The sequence below is a fragment of the Mirounga angustirostris genome, unplaced genomic scaffold (genome assembly GCF_029215605.1).
Source record: "Mirounga angustirostris isolate CCGP_5_RB_7025 unplaced genomic scaffold, mMirAng1.0.hap1 SCAF_4, whole genome shotgun sequence".
NCBI classification, from domain to species: Eukaryota; Metazoa; Chordata; class Mammalia; order Carnivora; family Phocidae; genus Mirounga; species Mirounga angustirostris.
In genome coordinates this window covers 44,574,909-44,596,071 of record NW_026991712.1, presented here as the reverse complement: position 1 = coordinate 44,596,071, position 21,163 = coordinate 44,574,909, and the positions used below count along the sequence as shown (strand labels likewise).

At 42.3% G+C, this 21,163-nt stretch overlaps 1 protein-coding gene and 1 long non-coding RNA gene across 2 annotated transcripts in view; both read left to right on the top strand.

Moving 5' to 3' along the window:
• Window positions 1–10,139, top strand: part of LOC135364095 (uncharacterized) — a 103,214-nt gene extending 93,075 nt beyond the window's left edge. The window contains exon 4 of the long non-coding RNA XR_010410609.1: window positions 10,053–10,139. This is a non-coding gene — a long non-coding RNA (uncharacterized LOC135364095). The remainder of the gene's footprint in view (window positions 1–10,052) is intronic.
• Window positions 10,140–14,847: 4,708 nt separating this feature from the next.
• The window catches only part of NECAB1 (N-terminal EF-hand calcium binding protein 1), a 185,672-nt gene continuing 179,356 nt past the window's right edge, over window positions 14,848–21,163 (top strand). Inside the window, exon 1 of the mRNA XM_045895594.3 lies at window positions 14,848–14,946. Coding sequence (XP_045751550.1) covers window positions 14,848–14,946 — 99 coding nt within the window. The remainder of the gene's footprint in view (window positions 14,947–21,163) is intronic.

Below are 21,163 nucleotides of genomic sequence, written 5' to 3'. Positions count from 1 at the left end.
GAGATACAATATCATGTAATAGATGCTGATATAGGGTATATATGGCATCTTAAAGGAGAGTTTCCCACACTCACAGGGTTTTTTTGTATTTATAAGCTGGCATGTAATGTAGGAGCAGTGGATCCCATCATCATGTGCTCACTGCTGCACCTCCTTTGCTGTAAAGTGAGTCTCTTGTCCCAAGTCAGTGTTGTCCCAAGTAAGTGAGTCTCTTGTCCCAAGTCAGTGTCCCAAGGATCCCATAAAGAAAAAATCCCATTCTTTGGTTATGATACTAGTTGAGATACTGTGGAAGAAAAAGTAAAGCCCTACTGCTACCTCAGGATGAACTACTGTCCTTTTCAGGGTAGAAAAGTTTTATGTAATCAACTTGCTACAACTGTCTGATTGGTATCCTTAAAAAATTATGTCATATCAGATATTCAGGATTGTTGTTTCTTATTGGGAAGTCAGATATTCAGCAGTGGTATTAGCTAGATCAAGCTGGTATGAGTGTACCTATACTTTCTGAACCATGCATAGCCTCCATTTTTACAACTATGACTACTCCACTGATGGGCCCATTGCATAAGCACAGAAGTAGACAAGGACAGAAGTTGATAGGCAAGTAATCCTGTCTACTTGGTACTTCTGCACTGGATGCTTTCAAGTGGGCATTAATGTAGAATACAAGGATACTCACACTTTGTGCCCCTTCCCCTAGGTACATTCACATACCTCTTTCCTAGACCTCTTTGTCCTCAATCTTCTCATCCTGCTTCTTCCAGGACTCTGACCAAACAGCCAAGCCATTCACCACTGCCTATGATTTTATGTACATTCTTAATTCAGGCCATTTTTTCTTTCCACACAAATAGAGTATGATGTTCTCTGCACAGAAGCTCTATCCCTTGGGAAGATCTTATCTCACCACTGTCTTTCAGAGCACTCCTGCCTCATCAGTCCCTTTTCAACTTGTAGAACATATTGAGCTAAACTATCTGTGAACCAAGTCTAGGCTTTTTCCTTCTCCATCATCTGATCTCAGGGAGCCCCATGAAGCCATAGCTCTGAGTGTATGGGATATGGATCACCTGTTCTTGTACATTACTCTTGCCTCCTGGGCATGATTAAGTCCAATCTCATATATTCCACCTTCACTTTATGATGGATTTCTGCTGATCGTATGACATAGTGAGTCTGACAGGTCTCAGGTCATGATGGATAATTCTGGCTGGCTGGTCACTTAATGTTCCATGATCAGAAGTCCAATATTTACTAGGGCCCATGATGCATGCCAAAAGTTGATTTTCAATTTTTCATACACTTATCTTCTCCAGATAACATGGCCTTTTTCCAGAACCCCAGATGTGTCTATACTATAACTCTCCTATTGGACCTTGCTAGAAACTCTACACAGATAGCTATGGTACCATGGAATCTGCTGAGCCCAATGGCCCAGTTGGTAGGGCTGCATGTACTACAGCCTAGATCTGCTACAAAATCCTTTCTTGCTCTGAATCCCACTCAAAACCGATAGCCTTCATATAACTTGATGAAAAAATGAGTTGAAACAGTATTGACAAAAGCAATATATGCTGCTTGCCAAACCCAAAAAAGCCAATTTAGTGTTGTGCTTCTTTCTTAGCTGCAGGAGGGACAGGGTAAGATAACTTGTCCTTTACCGTGAAGAAGATGGTTAACATGCCCCCATATCACTGACTCCTCAAAGTTTTTCCAATGTAAGAGCCTTCTGATATACTTTAGAGTTTTGCTCTTACCCTCTGGAGAACATGTGTTTTACCATGCTATCTGGAATACTTGCCACTTCCTGCTCATTAGGTTCAAATAAAGTGATATCAGCAATTTAACAGACCAATGTTGTGTTCCATGGGATATCCAAATGATCCAGGCTCCCTTGAACAGTATTGTAACAGATATCAGAACAGTTAACTAGCACTGGAGCAAAACTATGAATACATACCTACATGCATCCCACTCACATCACATGTGAGTGTGAAAAGTTTTTGTTCCTTCTTTTTGATAGCTGGAGAAGGATGCATTTGCTAGATCAATAGCCACATAGCACATACCAAAAGCTATACTGATCTCTTTTATTAATGACAACATTTGGCACAGATGGCTGTTGGGCTAAATGTGTACTGTCTACTGTTACCCACCATAATCTATTCAGTTCTTGCAGGGGCTAGGCTGATGAATTAAATGGGGATGTGATAGAGCCCAGCACCCCTATATCCTTTGTTTTCAAAAGTGCCACTAATCTCTGTTATTCCCCTCAAGTTGTGATATTGGTTTTGGTTGATTATTTTGGCGTGAAAAGGGAAGCTTCAGGGGATTTCCTTGGCCTTTCCTACTCCAGTAGCTCTTCTTCCACATGTCAAGAGACTAATGTGAAGATTCTGCTTCTTACCAAATATGTTCATTCTTATTTTACATTTGAGAGGGGAAATGACCACTGGATGGGTCTGTGGACCGAGTGAACCGACTGTGTACTACACACAAGACAGTTCTCTACTCATTACCTGACTTCCATTCACTGCTGCTGTAAGAGGGAGAGGGGCTCATGATGGCACTTAGTGTCCAAGTTTAGTGTCAACTCAGACTTTGTATCCAACAGTATCCCGGCGTACAATTAACCAGGAAATATCTGTGGGTCAATTTGGGAAAGGACTGAGGAATTACAATTTGCTGTGGTACTGCAGAGCTCTTTATGCAAGGGAACTCAGCAGCCTCTCTTTTTATTGAAGAGTTCTGAGACCAGATTCAAGTCTAAATGAAAATTGGACAAGGGATGATGCCTGTTGATTGGGAAGTTTGTGTGTGTTTGCATTGTGTATATGTATGTGTGTGTGTGTGTGTGTGTATACATATATATGTATACGTACAGGCTATCCATATATCTTGCCTGTAAAGAACGTTGCTTTTATGAATTATCTTTGTGGATATTTGAAGTAAATTTTAAAGATCTAATTGGCCTTATTAAATGACTAGCAAGTAGAGGGGAGCTCCAAAGGGCTACAGAAAAGGAAAGGTTTTTAGAGGGGAGCTCCAAAGGGCTACAGAAAAGGAAAGGTTTTTAAAAGCACAGAGAGTGGAAAAAAGGAAATTATTAGCAAAAAATCCATTGTAGGCAAGATTGCCCTCCTTAGGGGAAGAGAAGGGGCCTATTAGTAAATTTGCTAGTGCTGCAACCAGGAGATTCCCATGTTGACTAGTTAAATGTTAGATTTCGGGGGGAGGGGGGCTAGGTTAAAACTGCAGTTAGCTTAGGTGTTAAGTGTTGGTTTACTGACTTGGGGCCTTAACCTAAGCAACACCATTTTGAGCCTGTGGTCTCTTTTTAACATTAAATTCCCCACTGCTTTACTCAATCTGCATGTTGAAAACAAAGTTTTCGCCTACAAACCTCCTTCATACGGGTCTCCTCTGACATGGGCTGCTTGTCATACTTCCTAGATGCCAGGACCCACTCGCCAATCTCCACTCCCGGAGGCAGGTCTCGGCGGCCTCTCACTTCTACCCACTCTGCACTGGCAGGTGGCAGGCCTGCCTCTGGATAGAGTGCAATGGAGTGTACTGGCTCTCTGTGCTTTGGAACTAATAGCTTTATGAAGCCAGAGCCAGCCTGAGAGTGGAAGAATCTTCAAAACCACTGTCATTTCATTTATTCAACTTCGGTGCTTTGGAATACATTTTTATTGCATTGCTGTCTCATTTGGCAACTGACTATCGTTTTCAAGTAGGATTTGTTTCTGTCACATGAAATGATAAACTTGTACATTTAGAACTGCAAATCTAGTTATTCATGCTTCATATAAGCAAATTAAATTTTTTCCTTGGGATTATTGACAATAGCTAATATTATGAATTCTACGGAGATGTTGAAGAAGAATTTTAAGAATCACAGTAATTTGCAAAATGGGTTTGTTGCTCTGAGGAGGTAACCAAGAAGAGAAAGCACATGCCCTGGGACCTGAAGGATGACTTCACACCCCTCTCGGGGGAGATGAGGGACAGGGGAGAGCAGAGAGCTGCACGTGCTGGAGCAAGGACAGGGATGGCACGAGCTAACATGTGGAAAAGGGAAAGACGGGGTTAGGGTGAGGACCTACTGTCCAGTTTGAAACAGGGTCCAAATAAGTGACTATAAAGAGAATGAGGAAGCACATCTGTAGAAGTCCTTGAATGGTGGGCTTTCAATGTGTCTTTGCTTCAGTCTTGTTGCTCGAGAGTTAAATCTTCATTAAGTGAGTTCATCATACATGGTAATAATGCCGTAAGTAATATTATGGATTATTGATATACACACTAATCCTTTCCAGGTTAGAGTCACAGTGAACCAACCAGAGCATGGCAGACCCAGAATGGAAATTCCTCTGCTCTTATTTATAATGAGTGCCATGATATCGTTAGTTAAACATTGCTCTTGATGTGAAATGTTTAAACACAATAAATAACTTTGAAATATTTCTGATTATGAAATGATATGTAATCATTATAAATTTTTTTAAGTACAAGAAAATATTAAGGTAAAAACTAAAGCCATTTGAAATATTACCACCCAGATAAAATGGCCACTAATATTTTATATTTTAGAAATCTTTCCTCCTACTATCTCTAGGCTTAGACACACACACACACACACACTCACTCAGTCACATTCTCTTTACATAATCGCATACATTCTATCATATGTTAAATATTGTTTTTAACTAGATTTAATACAATTTTGAATATATTAAAATTTATTGGACTAATCCTCTATTCATGAAAATTTGAGTTGTATAAAACTTGGGGCTCATAAACCATGTTACAATGAATGTACAGTGTACATCTATATTGATCCAATTTATATTCTTCCCCAAATGTTCCTGACCCCACCTGCCTGCCAGGCCTGCAGCTGCTTTCTCACTGAACCTCGCTGGAGAGCTGCACTGCCTTTGTACAGGCCCAGTCTCCTAGCTCTGGGGGCTGTCTCATGCTCCCCCAAAGATGAGAGTCCTGTGGCAGAGCTTCAGACCAGGCCCAGCCAGATTCAAAGGGACCCACAGTTCTGATTCCTCCCACCGCTTCCCAACTCAGCCAGAGTGCTGGGGGATATTACTCAACCATCAAAAAGTGAAATCTTGACATTTGCAATGACGTGGATGGAGCTTGAGAGTATAATGCTAAGTGAAATAAGTCAGAGAAAGACAAATACCGTATGATCTCACTCATACGTGGAATTTAAGAAAGAAAACAGATGAACATAGGGGAATGGGGGAAAAAGAGAGAGGGAGTTAAACCATAAAATATTCTTAAATATAGAGAACAAACTGAGGGTTAATGGAGGGAGGCAGGTGCAGGATGGGCTAGATGAGTGATGGGTATTAAAGAGGGCATTTATTGTGATGAGCACTAGGTGTTGTATGTAAGTGATGAATCACTGAATTCTACTCCAGAAACCAATATTGCACTGCACGTTAACTAACTAAAATATAAATAAAACTATAATACTATTTCCAATATTTTCTATTAGTGAAATGGTAGCTAAGTTCATCAACATTTAACATTTTGAGGAGTGGGGGAGCCTCTGCTGTATTTCCCTTCTTCTGTAACTTAATGACCCAGCACAGCTTCAGCCAGCTTAGCAGTTGATGCTTACAACTCCTCCTCCAGATCTTGTAGTCCCTCTGCTTTGTCTCTGTATCTTTTTAGCATCAATTCATGTAATTGGATATTATGACAAGGAAGCAGGTAACATCCTTCATTCTCTTACTCTAATTCCTATGTTGAGTATAAGATTTATTTAATTTTTCTTTCTTTTATTCATTCATTCCACATCTATTGAGTGTCCGCCATGTGTCTAGCAATTTACCAGACACAAGATACAGATGAAAAATGCAGTTCCTACTTTCTAGCATCTCAGAGTTTAGGCAGGGAAGCAAGCAAAGAGGATACTAAAGAATTACTTTTTAAAAAATGTGATAAGGGACACGACACAGGCATGTAGAGAGTGCTGTGGGGACAAGGAGTGCTACAGGGATTGGCGGGGGTGGGCAGGGTGGGGGGGGGCGGGGAGGTGAGAGAGGAAAAGATGCCTGAGCTGATTCTTAAAACCGGACTAAATGAAGGGCAGGCCAATTAAGGAAGATGTTTATTCTAGGCAAAGAATGCCAAGGGCAACAGCCCAGGAGCATGGGAGAGCAATGCATATCCAAGGATCTGCAAGTAATGATAAATAGCCACATATTAGTGCCATTATTTTTGTGCAAGTTACCATGCTAAGTGTTTTACATGCATTATTTAACTGAATCTTCATCTAAACCATGCTCAGTAGGTAGCATTCTTATTTCTATTTATAAGTTGAGAAAAAGAGGGGCTCAGTCAAGTGCCTTAGTATTATTCAATGGTAATAAAAAGGTAGGCTGGGATTTGAGCCCAGGTCTTTTAGATAAGAATTTGGCTTAACCACTCCATTCCACTCCAGTAAATCTGCGTGCTTAGAATGTTGAAGCTGGGGAGGAGGCAGAGGGAGAATGGCAAGAGGTGACTGAGGCAAAGGTTATTTTATCTTGAAGGCTCCAGTGAGCCTCTGAAGGACTTTAAGCAGGGGTATGCTATTCTGAGACGTGAGTTTTAGATGGCTGGCTCTGTAGAAGATGGAAAGCATGGAAAACAGGTTGGAGGCAGGGAAACCTGATGGCTAGGGCACTGCTCCAGGTGAGAGATACCAGTTACCTCATCTCATGTGATAGCAGTGAGGATGGAGGGACAGGATGGATTGCAAGATAACCTTTGCAACTGATTGGATAGGGGTAAGGATGAGATGGAGGCAGGGTGAGAGGCAGCGTTGGAAGGAGTCTGAAGTTATTCCCAGGTTTCTTTTTTGGATGAATGGATGAAGGATGACATTCTTCAACAGGATATGGAAGATAGGATAATTATGAGAAAATGATGAATGCATTTTTAGACATGTTCAATTCAAAATGCCTAAGAAACATTCATAAGGAAGAGGTGCACCAGGCAGACTGAAATGAGAATCCACAGGAGGGGAGAGGTCTGCTGGTTACAAAGTCATCAGCCTAAAGACCAGTGAAAACAATGGGATTGGATAATGTCAGTGAGTAGAGAGAGGGAGTGAGGAGGGGAGCAAGAAAGAAAGAAAAAGGTGAATCAGGGACACTGTTTAGAAAACATTAACATTTGGAAGAATTAGAAGATCCATGAAGAAGACTAAACAGGGGAAGAACAGGATCAGAAAGCCAGGATGAGTTTCAAGGAGGGAGCAATCAGTGGTGTCCAAGGATATAGATAACAATCTCATAATAACAGTGACCACCACTGCTTACCAGAACCCTGTTAAAAAGAAAACCGCAGGCCCCAAATGGTGTCAGTAAAGCAATACTGAGTACGTGACCTAACTGCAAGGAATCCCCCAGGGAATGTGACCTTTAACAGGCAACATGGAATTTCCTGGTCCATAGTAGGAAATTTCTGATAAACGCCTTCTATTCCCCTTAGGAGAGCAAACTTGCCTAAACAATGCATTCTTTGCTAATAAATTTCTTTCTTCTTCTTTTTTCAATGCCCTCTCTCTGCCTTTAAAACCCTCTCTTTTGTTTAGCTCGGTGGAGCTCCCCTCTACTTCTTAGGTGGGCTACTACCCAATTCATGAATTGTTTAATAAAGCTAATCAGATCTTCAAATTTACTCAGCTGAATTTGTTTTTAAACACCCTTAATTGCCAGACACCCTACCATGCATTTTATGTGACGTCTCTCTGGTCCTACCAACATGTTTGCAAAGTAATGATGCTGGTGGGGATAACAATGATTATCTTTGTTGAACACTTTCTCTGTGCCTAGTGTTTGCTAAGCTCTTTGCACACAATACCTCAACCTTGTTTTTACAGACAAGAAAGTTTGCCTGTGAAAGGATGAAGACAGGGCACACTGCATAGGGTTGATGGATGATACTGGGTATTTAGGTCTGTTTGATACTAAAAGATACTAGAGTTGTATGTCAATTAAACACTGGACAGCAACTTTATTTTACTCACACATTGGTATAAGAGAAAAAATTATCCCCAGGTTAAAATGGCTCGTAGGAAAATAGCCATTATTTGTTAATCATTTTGGCCCATGGCCCTTACTATTTCTGAGTCCTAATTTGACCATCTACAGTTACAGAAATGGTCATGCAGAATAGATACTAATGGGGAGCTGTGCCCTCCTCTGTCCTCTCTCTGCGCTCACTGCAAGCCTCTGATGTTAACTCTTGTCTCACTGCATTAAAATTATCTATTAAAATAGTGTCTCTTTAAGTTGCATATATTTTGCAAGGGCAAGGGCCAGTCTTTCTCAGCATTTTCCCAGCTGTGCCTGTCAGTTGCTTAGCATGAAGCAGACACTAAACAAATGTCTGAATAGAACTATTTTTTCCTAACCATTTTTCCCCAATGACTTAACAAATGGCTCTCTTTAATAGAAGAAATTTAGATTGAATTTATCATAGTTCAAGCATCAAAAACTCTTACTAGCTTTTCCAAGTTTTCTAATAAACTTTTCCATAGTGTAACCACTATGGAAAATAGTATGGAACTTGCTCAAAAAATTAAAAATAGAACTACCAAAAATCCAGTCATCCTACTCCTGGGTATATATCCAAAGGAAATGAAAATGGGATCTTGAAGAGATATCTGCACTCCTATGTTCATTGCAGCATTATTCACAGTTGCCAAGATGTGGAAACAACCTAAGTGTCCAATGATGGATGAATGAATAAAGAAGATGTGATATAGTCACCGTGAGAAAGAAGGAAATCCTGCCATTTGTGACAACATGGCTGGGCCTTGAGAGCATTATGCTAAATGAAATAACCCAGACAGAGATAGATAATCCTGCATGGTATCACTTATACTGGAGTCCTAAAAAGAAAAGTGTTGAACTCACAAAAACAGACAGTAGAAGAGTGGGCACCAAAGGCTGCACGAGAGTGGGGGCAAGGGAGATGTTGGTGTACAAGATGAATAAAGTGAAGATCGAATGTAAAACAAAGTGACTACAGTTGATAACACTGTATTATGTAATTGAAATTTTCTTTTTTTTTTAAGGTTTTTTTTTATTTATTTATTTGAGACAGAGAGAATGAGAGAGAGAGAGAGCACATGAGAGGGGGGAGGGTCAGAGGGAGAAGCAGGCTCCCTGCTGAGCAGGGAGCCCGATGCGGGACTCGATCCAGGGACTCCAGGATCATGACCTGAGCCGAAGGCAGTCACTTAACCGACTGAGCCACCCAGGCGCCCCATGTAATTGAAATTTTCTAAGAGACTAGAACTTAAATGCTCACATATACACACTAACTGACCAATGTAAAACAGGAAAAAAACAACTTTGAAGGATGCCTGGTCAATAAGGAAGTGGATAGGAAAGCTAGAGATCAGGCTTAGAGGACAAGGCTGCCAAAACCACAGCCGGAGTTCCCTCATCATGTGGTAAAGTTGTCTTCAGGGGCTCTGCTGACATAGTGGCCCCTCAACAGTATGCTGCTTTTGTCCACCGCCATTAATAAAGTTCCCTTCATGTTCCTTGATCCAGACTTAAAGTCCCAAACAAAGCATCCTATCCACTTAGCCTAGATCTGTCTCTGCTCTCTGACAGATCTGTGATCTGTCCCTGTCCCCTGGGACCATCTTCCCTTCTCTGAAGAGATGCATCCTGCCCCTAATCAGGGTCCTCGCTGTGGAGACATGTCCCTAAATAAGGAAGGTTTGGACCTTAGGCTTCCAAAGCAATGGAAATGTCCACTAAACTGACTGAAAGTGTTCTGAATCATTGCTCCAGAGAATAGCCTTCTGTAGAATTTTTAAAATATAAATAAGATCGATTCCTGGCTGTCTGAAATGGTTTAGATAACAGTTCCTCCATGAAGCAGAGATGGATTGAAATATAATATGTTCTTGCACAGCTATCATCTCCTGAAATGCTAGAAATACCTTCGTGTCAATGTCTTATCCTAAGAAGCCTGAGAGCTGGAATCTAGAATTACAATTCTTTTTTTTTCCCCCTCAGGATCTTGCTACAAAGAATATGGTAAGGAGATGCATTTCCTCCCCCAAGTCGGCTGTCTCCATTTGTAACTGATACTACATACAGCAGGGAAGCATCTGTGTTTCAGAAAAATGATGTGTGAAAACAGTTTTCAAAAATGCATGCTTTCTACATTAAAAAAAAAACAAACTAAAAATATGTTTGGTTACCACTTTGTAGAGCCTATTGAATTTGGCTGTGAATGGGAATCTAATTGCCATCCGTTTCTATTGGAGCCTTCTATGAACATGACATTTCCATTAAAAAGAGAAGTCAGCTATAGCATTATGGTGTGTATGCTGAAATTGTAAAAAAAAAAAATAAGAACTAGTTGGTTGTTTAATAATTTATATTTCTTCTTTACATCTCATTAGAGGAAATAAGCAAAGCCACAGGTATAGAAATATCATTCATGTTGGCGAAGGTAAAAGGAACATTCTTACTGAAGTGTTACCAATAGCTCCCTGGTTTTGAATGATGACTACTGATTATTCTCCTGTTTTTCATTTATAACCGGAGAAGATCTTTGTCACCTGCTCTTGTTACTGTGGGACTTGCACCACAACATTACCACTTGCAGGGCTGAATTTGAGGGCTGAGGGACCCACAGCTTGGGTTAGAGTGGCCAGATTTAAACCGCACTTGATGCAGAAATATCTGTTCATTGCTCCATGCACGGCAGGAAAAAATAATATATTTTCCTAAACTTGGTAGCTTGATATTCGTGAGCAGCACCCCTTCTCCTTCTCTTTCTAGCTTTTCTTTTTCAGTAATTTCACGAGCAGTACCCAGTTGTTGAGTTGGACAGTCTGTTTTTAATGATTTTGTTTTTTTCCTTTGGTGAGCCCTTGGCCAAGGGAAGGCGCTATTCCAGCAGCGCAGATAGTAAGATTTACGGTTAATAAGGTAAAAGCACACAATGATGCCAGATTAATATTTCTCAAGCACTGTTCCAATTAACATCTGCCCTTATGAATGTAATGTCTCTAACTTCCACCCTAATTGAGTCCAGAGTTCTACCCCTGGACTTCAAGAGTCTTCACTTTATGGTCTCTGCCTATCTTCTAATGTTTCATTCTACTATTTCCCTATATGAACACTATAGACCAGCTCAGTGGTTTTCAATCCAGGCTGCACATCAAAATTACATGGCGAGCTTTTTAAAAAATGCTGATGCCCAGGGCCCACTGCATGCTAACTGAATATGAATCTGGGGGTGAAGCATAAGGCATCAATTTGGTTTTTCTGTTTTTTTTTTTTTTGGAGTTTTTAAAAGCTCCTTATTCTGGTCATCTATTGTTGCAAAACAAACTACTCGAGACCTATTTGTATAAAACAGATGCCATTTCAGTATGCTCCCAAATTCTGTGGGTCAAGAATTCAGAAGGAACACAGCACTGATGGTGTGTCTCTGCTCTATGATGTTGGGGTCTTGGCTCAAAACCCACAAATGGCTAGGTGTCTCAGATAGCTAGGTGCTGGAATCATCTAGAGGCTTCTTTATTCACTTTTTTACGGCTTAGCCTGGGACTCCTCAAAGGCTGGGCTCAGCTGGTATTGTTACCCAGCAGGTCTACATATGCTTCCCCATATAGCCTCCTCAAAGCATGGTGGCTCAAGTAGTCAAATTGCCCCAGATAGCCCAGGAGCAAATATACCCTGGAAAAAGGTAGAATTGTGGGGTCTTTTACATACTTGCCTCAGGAGGCACTTGGCATCACTTCTGCATTTTATTCATCAAAGGAGTCAGGATCCTTCAGGGGAGGGGACCCACTTCTCTATAGGAAGGAAGCATGTCAGTGAATTTGTGGCCATGTTTTAAAAATTGCCACACATCCTTGGTAAGTCCATTTAGAGCCAGAGTTGAGAACAACTGGATCCATGTCTTACAAACACTGACCTGCGGAGCAGGCCTGGGAATTGCGTGAGATGAATGAGGCAGCTAGGGTGCAAAATTGAAGAAGGTAGTCACTCTCAGGATCGTGCAAGTGCAAGGGAGCATCTCCTTACATTTTGTGCCCCAGATGCTTTCCTGGCCTCATCCTGGTCCTGGCCCTGCTACAGAGCACCTGTATATGAATCACGAGTGGGAGCAGGATCTAGATTCCTGAGTCTCATACTTTGATATTCTGATTCAATAAGCCTGGAGTAGGGACTGGGATTCTGTATATTTTCAAAGAATTCCAGTGGACTGATTACAGATTCCATGTGCTTTCCTGGTACCATGCCTTTGCTCAGGCTGTTCCCTCTACCTTGAACATCTTTTCCTTCTATTTCAAAGATTTTTTTTTTTATTTATTTGAGACAGAATGAGAGAGAGAGAGAGAGCACATGAGAGGGGGGAGGGTCAGAGGGAGAAGCAGACTCCCCGCCGAGCAGGGAGCCCGATGCGGGACTCGATCCAGGGACTCCAGGATCATGAACTGAGCTGAAGGCAGTCGCTTAACCAACTGAGCCACCCAGGCGCCCTTTTCCTTCTATTTCTATCACCTATGGAATATCTACCAATGTTTAAGATCCATTTCAAATACTACCCCTTTTATCAAGCAAAGGTACCAACAGAGTATAAAACTGTACCTCCTAAGAAACCCATAGCCCTTTTTATATGCCTTAAGACACATTTTGTCCCATATGTTTTGTGGACATATCTTCTAGAAAAAACATACTCCTTTTTTTAGGAGGCCAAAAAATGGAGATCTGGATCCACCCCATCAATTCTCATAGGTAGCGTTCTGTTAAGACAGGTGTGATTCTCTTTGACTCATCTTGCTCCCAGATTGTTCAACTTTGTAACCCACACAGCAACCGGCATGCACCTTGTCCATTTTAGATGCCCAATAAACAGTGGATATTATCCTCTTCTGATGAAAGGTGATATTCCCATTTTTGCAGCTTTCATAGAAGCCCCCAAATATTGAATAATTACCCTAGTTTAAATGCTTAGCATAGATAGGGTTTGCATTCTTTTTTTTAAATTTTATTATGTTATGTTAATCACCATACATTACATCATTAGTTTTTGATGTAGTGTTCCATGATTCATTGTTTGTGTATAACACCCAGTGCTCCATGCAGAATGTGCCCTCTTTAATACCCATCACCAGGCTAACCCCCCTCCCCACCCCCCTCCCTTCTAGAACCCTCAGTTTGTTTCTCAGAGTCCATAGTCCCTCATGGTTCGTCTCCCCCTCCGAATTCCCCCCCTTCATTTTTCCCTTCCTGCTATCTTTTTTTTTTAAAGATTTATTTATTTATTTGAGAGAGCGAGAATGAGAGTACATGAGAGGGGAGAGGGTCAGAGGGAGAAGCAGGCTCCTCGCTGAGCAGGGAGCCCCACGCGGGACTTGATCCCAGGACTCCGGGACCATGACCCAAGCCGAAGGCAGTCGCTTAACCAACTGAGCCACCCAGGCGCCCCTTCTTTTTTTTTTTTTTTTAACACATAATGTATTATTTGTTTCAGAGGTACAGGTATGTGATTCAACAGTCTTACACAATTCACAGGGCTCACCATAGCACATACCCTCCCCAATGTCTATCACCCAGACACCCCATGCCTCCCACCCCCCACCACTCCAGCAACCCTCAGTTTGTTTCCTGAGATTAAGAATTCCTCATATCAGTGAGGTCATATGATACATGTCTTTCTCTGAGTGACTTATTTCGCTCAGCATAACACCCTCCAGTTCCATCCACGTCATTGCAAATGGCAAGATTTCATTCCTTTTGATGGCTGCATAATATTCCATTGTATTTATATACCACATCTTCTTTATCCATTCATCTGTTGATGGACATCTTGGCTCTTTCCATAGTTTGGCTATTGTGGACATTGCTGCTATAAACATTGGGGTGCACGTACCCCTTCGGAAGGGATTGCATTCTTTATTGTGACTTCCATTTTGGAAATTTTCTTGCTTGAACTTTACCTGACAATCCTTTCCACATAGCAAAGGGTTCCCCCCCCCTCACTCTATGCAGAGTCCTTAGCACTCACTATCTTTGTCCATCGCAGTCCCACATTTAAGCCTCAGAAGCCTTTTAGGTAAGTACCACCTTTGTGACCATTTTACTGATGAAGAAAACTGGGGCCTAAAGATTTAACAACTTTCTGGATCACAAAATAACAGAGCAACTGAGGCAGGTTTGAAACCCAGGCCTCCAAGATTCCAAAACTTAATGATTTAACCCCTACGTCAATCCAGACCCTCACTAATTGTGGTGGCTATTAAACCCACCCACCTTTGTGGAGGGTGGGGTAGAAAGGTCCTCTTGGACGAAAAGCAAAGTTGGCAAAATCAATTCGAATCTCTCTTAACTCGTATGATTTCCACCGCGGGGTAAACTCGGGGGCACCTTGACTTCGCGCTTTGGCTCTCAGGGCTCAGGCCCTCGCATCAGTACCCCTGTGGGTCCTCTACCTCCCCGCTGGCGGCGCGAGGGTGGGGCGGGGGCTCCGGGTCGTCTCGGGCGGCGGCCAATGGCGGTGCAGGGGTCAGACTCTGCTCCCCGCGAGGGGCGCAGCGGTTGCTAAGTGCAGGGAGGAGACGGATCCCGCGCCAGCAGCCCAGGGAAGGGGGAGGCGCGAGCGAGAGCGCGTGGGAGCGCGGAGGCCCGAGCCGGGAAGGGGGAGCGAGCCGAGAGAGACGCCAGGGAGGCGCGCGGGAGCGAACGCCCGCTCGGGAGCCGGAGCCCCGCGGCATTGCGGCCGCGCCCTAGCCCGAGCCCGTGCGGCCGCCCAGTCCCGCTCCGCCCGCCGCAGCCACGGCTCCGGAGGATGGAGGACTCCCGGGAGACGTCACCCTCCTCCAACAACTCCTCCGAAGAGCTCAGCTCTGCCCTGCAGCTGTCCAAGGGCATGTCGATCTTCCTCGACGTAAGTACAGGGCGCAGGAGTTGGGTCGGTGGTCCCCCCTGCATCTTTCCTCTTCCCCGGAGGAGGGCGGTCGGTCCAGGAGCGGGATCAGCCGCCGATCAGCTGTTTAGCCCCCAGAACACCAGCAGAACTACCTCCTACCTCGCTCTCCGGTCCCCCTGGAAATGCACCGAGCAAATGCGGGAGAAATGACTGCCACTCAACTTGTAGAAAGGGTTGCCCTGCGCCTGCAGCTCGGGGCTTAACAACCCTGAACGAACGGCAGAAGTTAAATTTTCCAACGGCGTGAGTTTCGTTGGGGACTCGATTTGTAAATACACCAGTCTCCATTCAGGTGAAGAGAGCATTTTAAAGGGGACTAATGGAGGGAGGGAACGTTAACTCAACTCCTTTCTGGTGTGCCCTGTTTGCAGCGCCCCCCTATCTCCCTGAAGCTCTAAGGCGACGGGGGAAGCAGTAGGGATTGCGATGCCTCGCCACCCTTCCCCAACCCCCACGGAGAACAATTACTTTGAAAACATACTTGTTTTTCTATTTTACAGCGGTGGCCAAGATCTCTTTCATGATGATACTTTTTTTACTGCCACCTCCTATTTTTCCGTTTTTCTCTCCTGTTATTCTCCTTCCCTATACCTCTCCAAGTTTTAATTACTACTCATCAAATTCTACCATTTGACTGTTCTTCATTTGGGCCTCTCCCCCCACCCCCACCCCCTTTCGGGATTGATTCCCTTCCTTCTTTTCTGAGATGGTGATCGTTCTTTCTCATTCTTGGTTTTCTTTTTTCTCTTTTCCTGCCCTCACGCTGTTTTTTGTTTTTTTTTTTTTTAAGATTTTATTTATTTATTTGACAGAGAGAGAGATAGCGAGAGCAGGAACACAAGCAGGGGGAGTGGGAGAGCGAGAAGCAGGCTTCCTGCTGAGCAGGGCGCCCGATGTGGGACTCGATCCCAGGACCCTGGGATCATGACCTGAGCCGAAGGCAGACGCTTAACGACTGAGCCACCCAGGCGCCCCACGCTGGGGTTTTTAACCTTTACAGCAGTTTTGTTTCTTATTTATTTCTCAATTTTGCCTTATTGTCCCTTTCTGTTGTTTCTGTTCTTTATTTTTTTTCGCCCTGTTGCCCAGCTCTTTTCTCTGCTGTTAGGATTCATGGTTTTCCCATCCCTCAGCTCCTGTTCCCTCAGCCCCTCCGTTGTCACATTGATGCTGTCCCCTGGAGGTAGTTGCTGGCTTAGTGGGGACAATGCTGGCCCCTTCTCATTTAGGCATGAGAGAAAATTGGCAAAAGGCTTTGAGGAGTGCTGTGTGCTCTTTCCTCTACCCTTCCCTGAGATCATTTCTTATTAAAATCCAGCTGTATATAAAACTGAAATATGTTTATTTGCAGAGAGATGAAAATGTGAGGAAATCAACTTAGTAGCCTCATAATGGTGAAGCAGATGTCATGAAGATAAGGGGGATGGGGTGAGGAGCTCTCCCAAGTTTATTTTGAATGGATTAGCTGGGATTTTTTAATTGGGAAAGAAAACCATATGAATAATTAAATCTGGTCTAAGGCAAATGTTGTAGGTAAGGCTCAGCTGTGTCTCCTGGCAGCTTCCTCCCCTCATTACCATGCAGTTCCAGTTGGGGATCCAGGCTTTCTTGGCCGGCCATCTTCCCACAAAACAATCTGATTCCCATTCCTTCTCTCAGTAGGATTAAGTACCTTATTCTTCCTGTTCTGGTCAATCGAGTGATGTTTGGATGCTAATGGCTGATATTCTTCCTTTTCAATCCTGCCATTCAGGGCCAAAAAGCCCTTGCGGAAACCAAGCTGGGAGAAGGGGGCACAGAGCACCCCTGAGAAAGGAATGTTCAGGGATAGCATCAGGGTCCCAGAAACTCATGTCTATTATGAGGTCAATGGCTAAGCTGCCATGAAGTTGATTCAGAGAGGGCAAGAGAGCCTTCCATTCATTCTGGCCTGATCTTCACTCTGTCCCCCAAGGTTATCAGGTGCTTCTCTGTGACTTTCTTAAAGCAGTGAACAAATCCTTGTGATACTGTAGAGATGAATGGATTGAGCTGTATAAATGAAGGTCATCCTCCTCGACACACACACTAATCTTGACCCAACCGTTCAAACTGCTACGAAAAAAGAAAAGAAGAAATTAAAATCTTATTTATTATTGTATCTACACGATTTTTCTCAAGCTCTGTAAATAAACAGCATCAGGTCCCTGTCCTGAAGGAACACGTACTCTATGAATAGGATACCCTCGCTGCCTTCTATTTCTAGAATTTAAAAATAAAAAATATAAAACTAATTTCACACGAGAGATGTTGACATGCTTGTTTGCCAGTAAAATGCTAGTGTCTATAAAACAAAACAAAACAAAACAAAACCTGCCACTGGATTTTATCTTGAATAGAAAAGATTTTGTTTACACTTTTCTTTGAGATATTTTGTGAAAAATCTAGCACTCTGGTGAAATATGTGACATGAAAAAGGATTAATTACTTAGGGATTTTTGAATTATTCATTTCTGGGTCGTATTGTTTTTAGCAAAAATAAAATGTGAAATATAAATACATAATTTGATTTGTTTTAATATATTCTAGTAGCACTGCTAAAAAAGATTGCTTTTTGAATTCTAGTCAGATTGTAGTAAGTAGATAATAGGTATCCCCTATTCCAAAGAGGAACAGGAATGAAACCCATTAGAGCCTTCTGCATCACACAGACTGATTTCCAAATTTGAGGAAAACTTTGATTTCCAGTGTTTGTATTCCAATGCCACTGTCATAATCAGTCCTCTGAGAAATGATTTGAACTGCTTTTGAGGATACCGTTGATGACATGACTAGGCATGTCCAACTGGTAAGAAACTAGCCATAGATCAGAAAATCAGAGAGGAATTTACCGTAACTATTGAATTTTGCTTCATTTTCCTTATGTCCAAATCAGCAACAATGATGACTACGGTACTTAATTCGAGAGGTTGTTGTATTAAGTGAGAGTTCACAGGATAAGAAAACTGAGAAGAAAAAGGAAATGAGCTATATAAATTTGAACTATTCTTGCTACATCAGTGTTCCCTATTGAATGCCTAAGTAACAGTAGCCAATCCACAAATTAATACAGACACTGATCCATTATGAATCTGATGTATATTATTTCTATCTAAAAAATGACAGAATGACATGTCAGTTCATCATCAATACTCTTGAATGCCTCTGGGGGTGCTTAGAAACCCAGGGCTGGTAGCAAGGCACGTTTGGGCACCCCGGCCCACGCGACATGCAGGAGACGGACTGCACTGGGTGTCGTGTTCAGCAACGTAAAAGGACCAGGACAATGGCAGTTCTTTTCCTTCTTAACTCCTCTACACTCTCTTTTCCCAGGTTATTTCATTCCAGATAACAGAGGATAAACTCTAGAATACTAGTCTGTATAGCATGTGGTCCCTCTTTTGAATCTTTACATTAATCAACTCCACTACTGTGCAAAGGGAGAACATTTTCAGATCATCCCCTGAAGCATGGTAAATGTAAAGTTAGTTACAACTTCACCACTTGCTGCCACTGTCTTTTCCCATACAGTTTTGATTTTTAGCTGGAAGGAAAGTGGCCCTTCCTCATTTGACTAGAGGCAGAAGTGGGGCCTGGGAGGTTCTGAAGGAGAGACAGGATTTTACTGTCTGTCTTCCCTTCCTTCCCCCAACCAAACATGCCCACCCATGAACCCTGAACAAAATGCACAGTGCCTGGATGGTCAGGGACTTGGTGAAAACAAGCAACAGCTTTGCTTGGTAAAAATACTGAATTCCGAAGCCCTGGACATATGCACGTATACTCATCTGTACAAGAGGTGAGATGGACAGGGGACCGTCAGAGCAGAAACCGTTTTCCAGGGTCGCCTGGGTGGCTCAGTCAGTTAAGCGCCTCCCTTTGGCTCAGGTCATGATCCCGGGGTCCTGGGATCAGCCCCACGTCATCGGACTCCCTGCTCAGTGGGGAGTCTGCTTCTCCCTCTGACCCTCCCCCCTCTTGTGCTCTCTCTCTCAAATAAATAAATAAAATCTTAAAAAAAAAAAAAAAAAAAGAAACCGTTTTCCAGGTATAACGGTTCTGTGACCAAACTCGGTTAGAGCTGTGTATCTCCTATCCTGCCTAGTGCGCACTAGATAATTTGAGGGAAATTGTTCAGTTGGGAACATGGCAGTTAACCCCCTCATTGTCTACCCTAATTGGCCAGGCAAATATCACTCTCCTAATTTTAAGAACCTGCAGAAATAAGGGAAACTTAGTTTTAATGTTATCATACATTTAAAACTCTTTGCTCACACAAGGCCTATTCTAGGCAAGACTGAGAAGATAAAAATGTATGTGCCGATTACTTTTTCTCCAGTCCTCATCAGTGCCCACTCCCCTGCATCCTAGCTCAGTGGCAACTAGCAGAGTGGTAGCAAAACTGCCTCCTGGAGGTCAAGGTCTGCACACTAGTGTTTGCCTAGCAGGTCTTCCCTTCTGGATGCTACTCTGTGTTCTGGATGAGTGCCAACTTCCCTGTCCTCTATCCCCATTTCTCAGGAGTCTGACTGGCTCATCTCATTACTTAATTTTAACCTGGTACAGAGTAGGAAGCACTTATCAAATATTAGTTCAGTAAATAATGACTGTCAGTTTTTTAGGCCTCAGAGATAACATTTGCATTTTAACAACCTGCTTTCAATAACTTCAGGTGAGAAATGAGGAACTTCAATGAAGGCCTTCAAAGAAGAGCTTTGGGGTAAAGGATGCTATTGGAGAATTCTTAAATTGTTGCAAAAACACAGCGTAACCTCTGTGTTTGAGTTTTAATTCTGACCATAATATTTATATCTATTTACTCTCTATCCTGTGGCACTAACTGTAAGATTAGCCAATCCAGATGACTATGGAGGTATAATGTAATGAACTTAGTTTTCATCTGCAGTACATTTCTTATTAGGCTGTGGGCTCAGAGGCAAAATTTGCAGCAGAGACAGTTCTGTTCATATTTAATTACAAAGAACTGTCTTAATAAAGAAAGCTACTGTCTTAATTTCATTGCTAAGAGGCTGAATGCTATTTAAGACAGTTCTTTATGGAATGAAATGATGGAAGTCAGGGGTCCGAGTCTCTGGTGTGCAGTTATTCCTATTGTAGTTACTCATAAGGACACAAGAGAGCTTGAAATAGAATCTTAGGGTATATTAAAGGTAAGAATTAGGCTGTGTTTCATGTCTCTCTGACTCTCAGCTGCTTCATAGTTTCAGAAGAGAGGAGGAAGCTGGGTATGATGGAGAGATGGATTCCCAAAACCCCCGCTAGAAATTACCTCTGTGGAGTAAAAAGGATTTGTGTCTCATTCTGTTCTAAGCATAGAAGCTCTTAGGACTGAAAGCAGTTTTCTTACAATAATTAAATAAATTTACTTTATAAAGGGGGACCAGCTTATGCACACAAGTCAGGATGATACATAACTTGTTGGAAATTTTTCGTAGGTGAGATTTTTATTAATAATATTAGTATCTTATAATAAACACATTATAATAATGATTAGATTTAACCATACTTCATCTTCATAAGGTCAACAGAAGGAAAGAGGAAAATATTTATTTAGTAGAAAGCAGTAAAACTTTGGTAGTAAAAACTATTGCTCATGTTTCAAGCTGCCTACCAAGAAATGATGACCTAAATTTAAGAGCAGCTCGGTTACTTAACATAACCTATATTGCTCAGAAAAATGATCCTCAAGTGCCCCTTGCATGTGATTCAAGGTTATCTTTGCAATATGATAAAGGGACATTTTCTCTGGTACTATATATAACATAGCTGTGTGTTATATTATGCAGATTTTTTTTCTGTCAGTCTACAGTATCAGCAAGGGCTAATTTGACTGTTGCTAACAGAAAAAAAAATAACCCAAACTATCTTAAGATTTAAAACAATAATTTAAAGACTCCTGTAATGAAAAATGGAGATCATGTCAGGATGGCTTGATCAGAAGCTCAGAGAGTGTCGGGCACCTGGGTGGCTCAGATGGTTAAGCATCTGCCTTCGGCTCAGGTCATGATCCCAGGGTCCTGGGATCGAGTCCCGCATCGGGCTCCCTGCTCCTTGGGAGCCTGCTTCTCCCTCTGCTTCTCTCTCTCGCTCTCTGTGTCTCTCATGAATAATAATAAAATCTTTAAAAAAAAAAAAA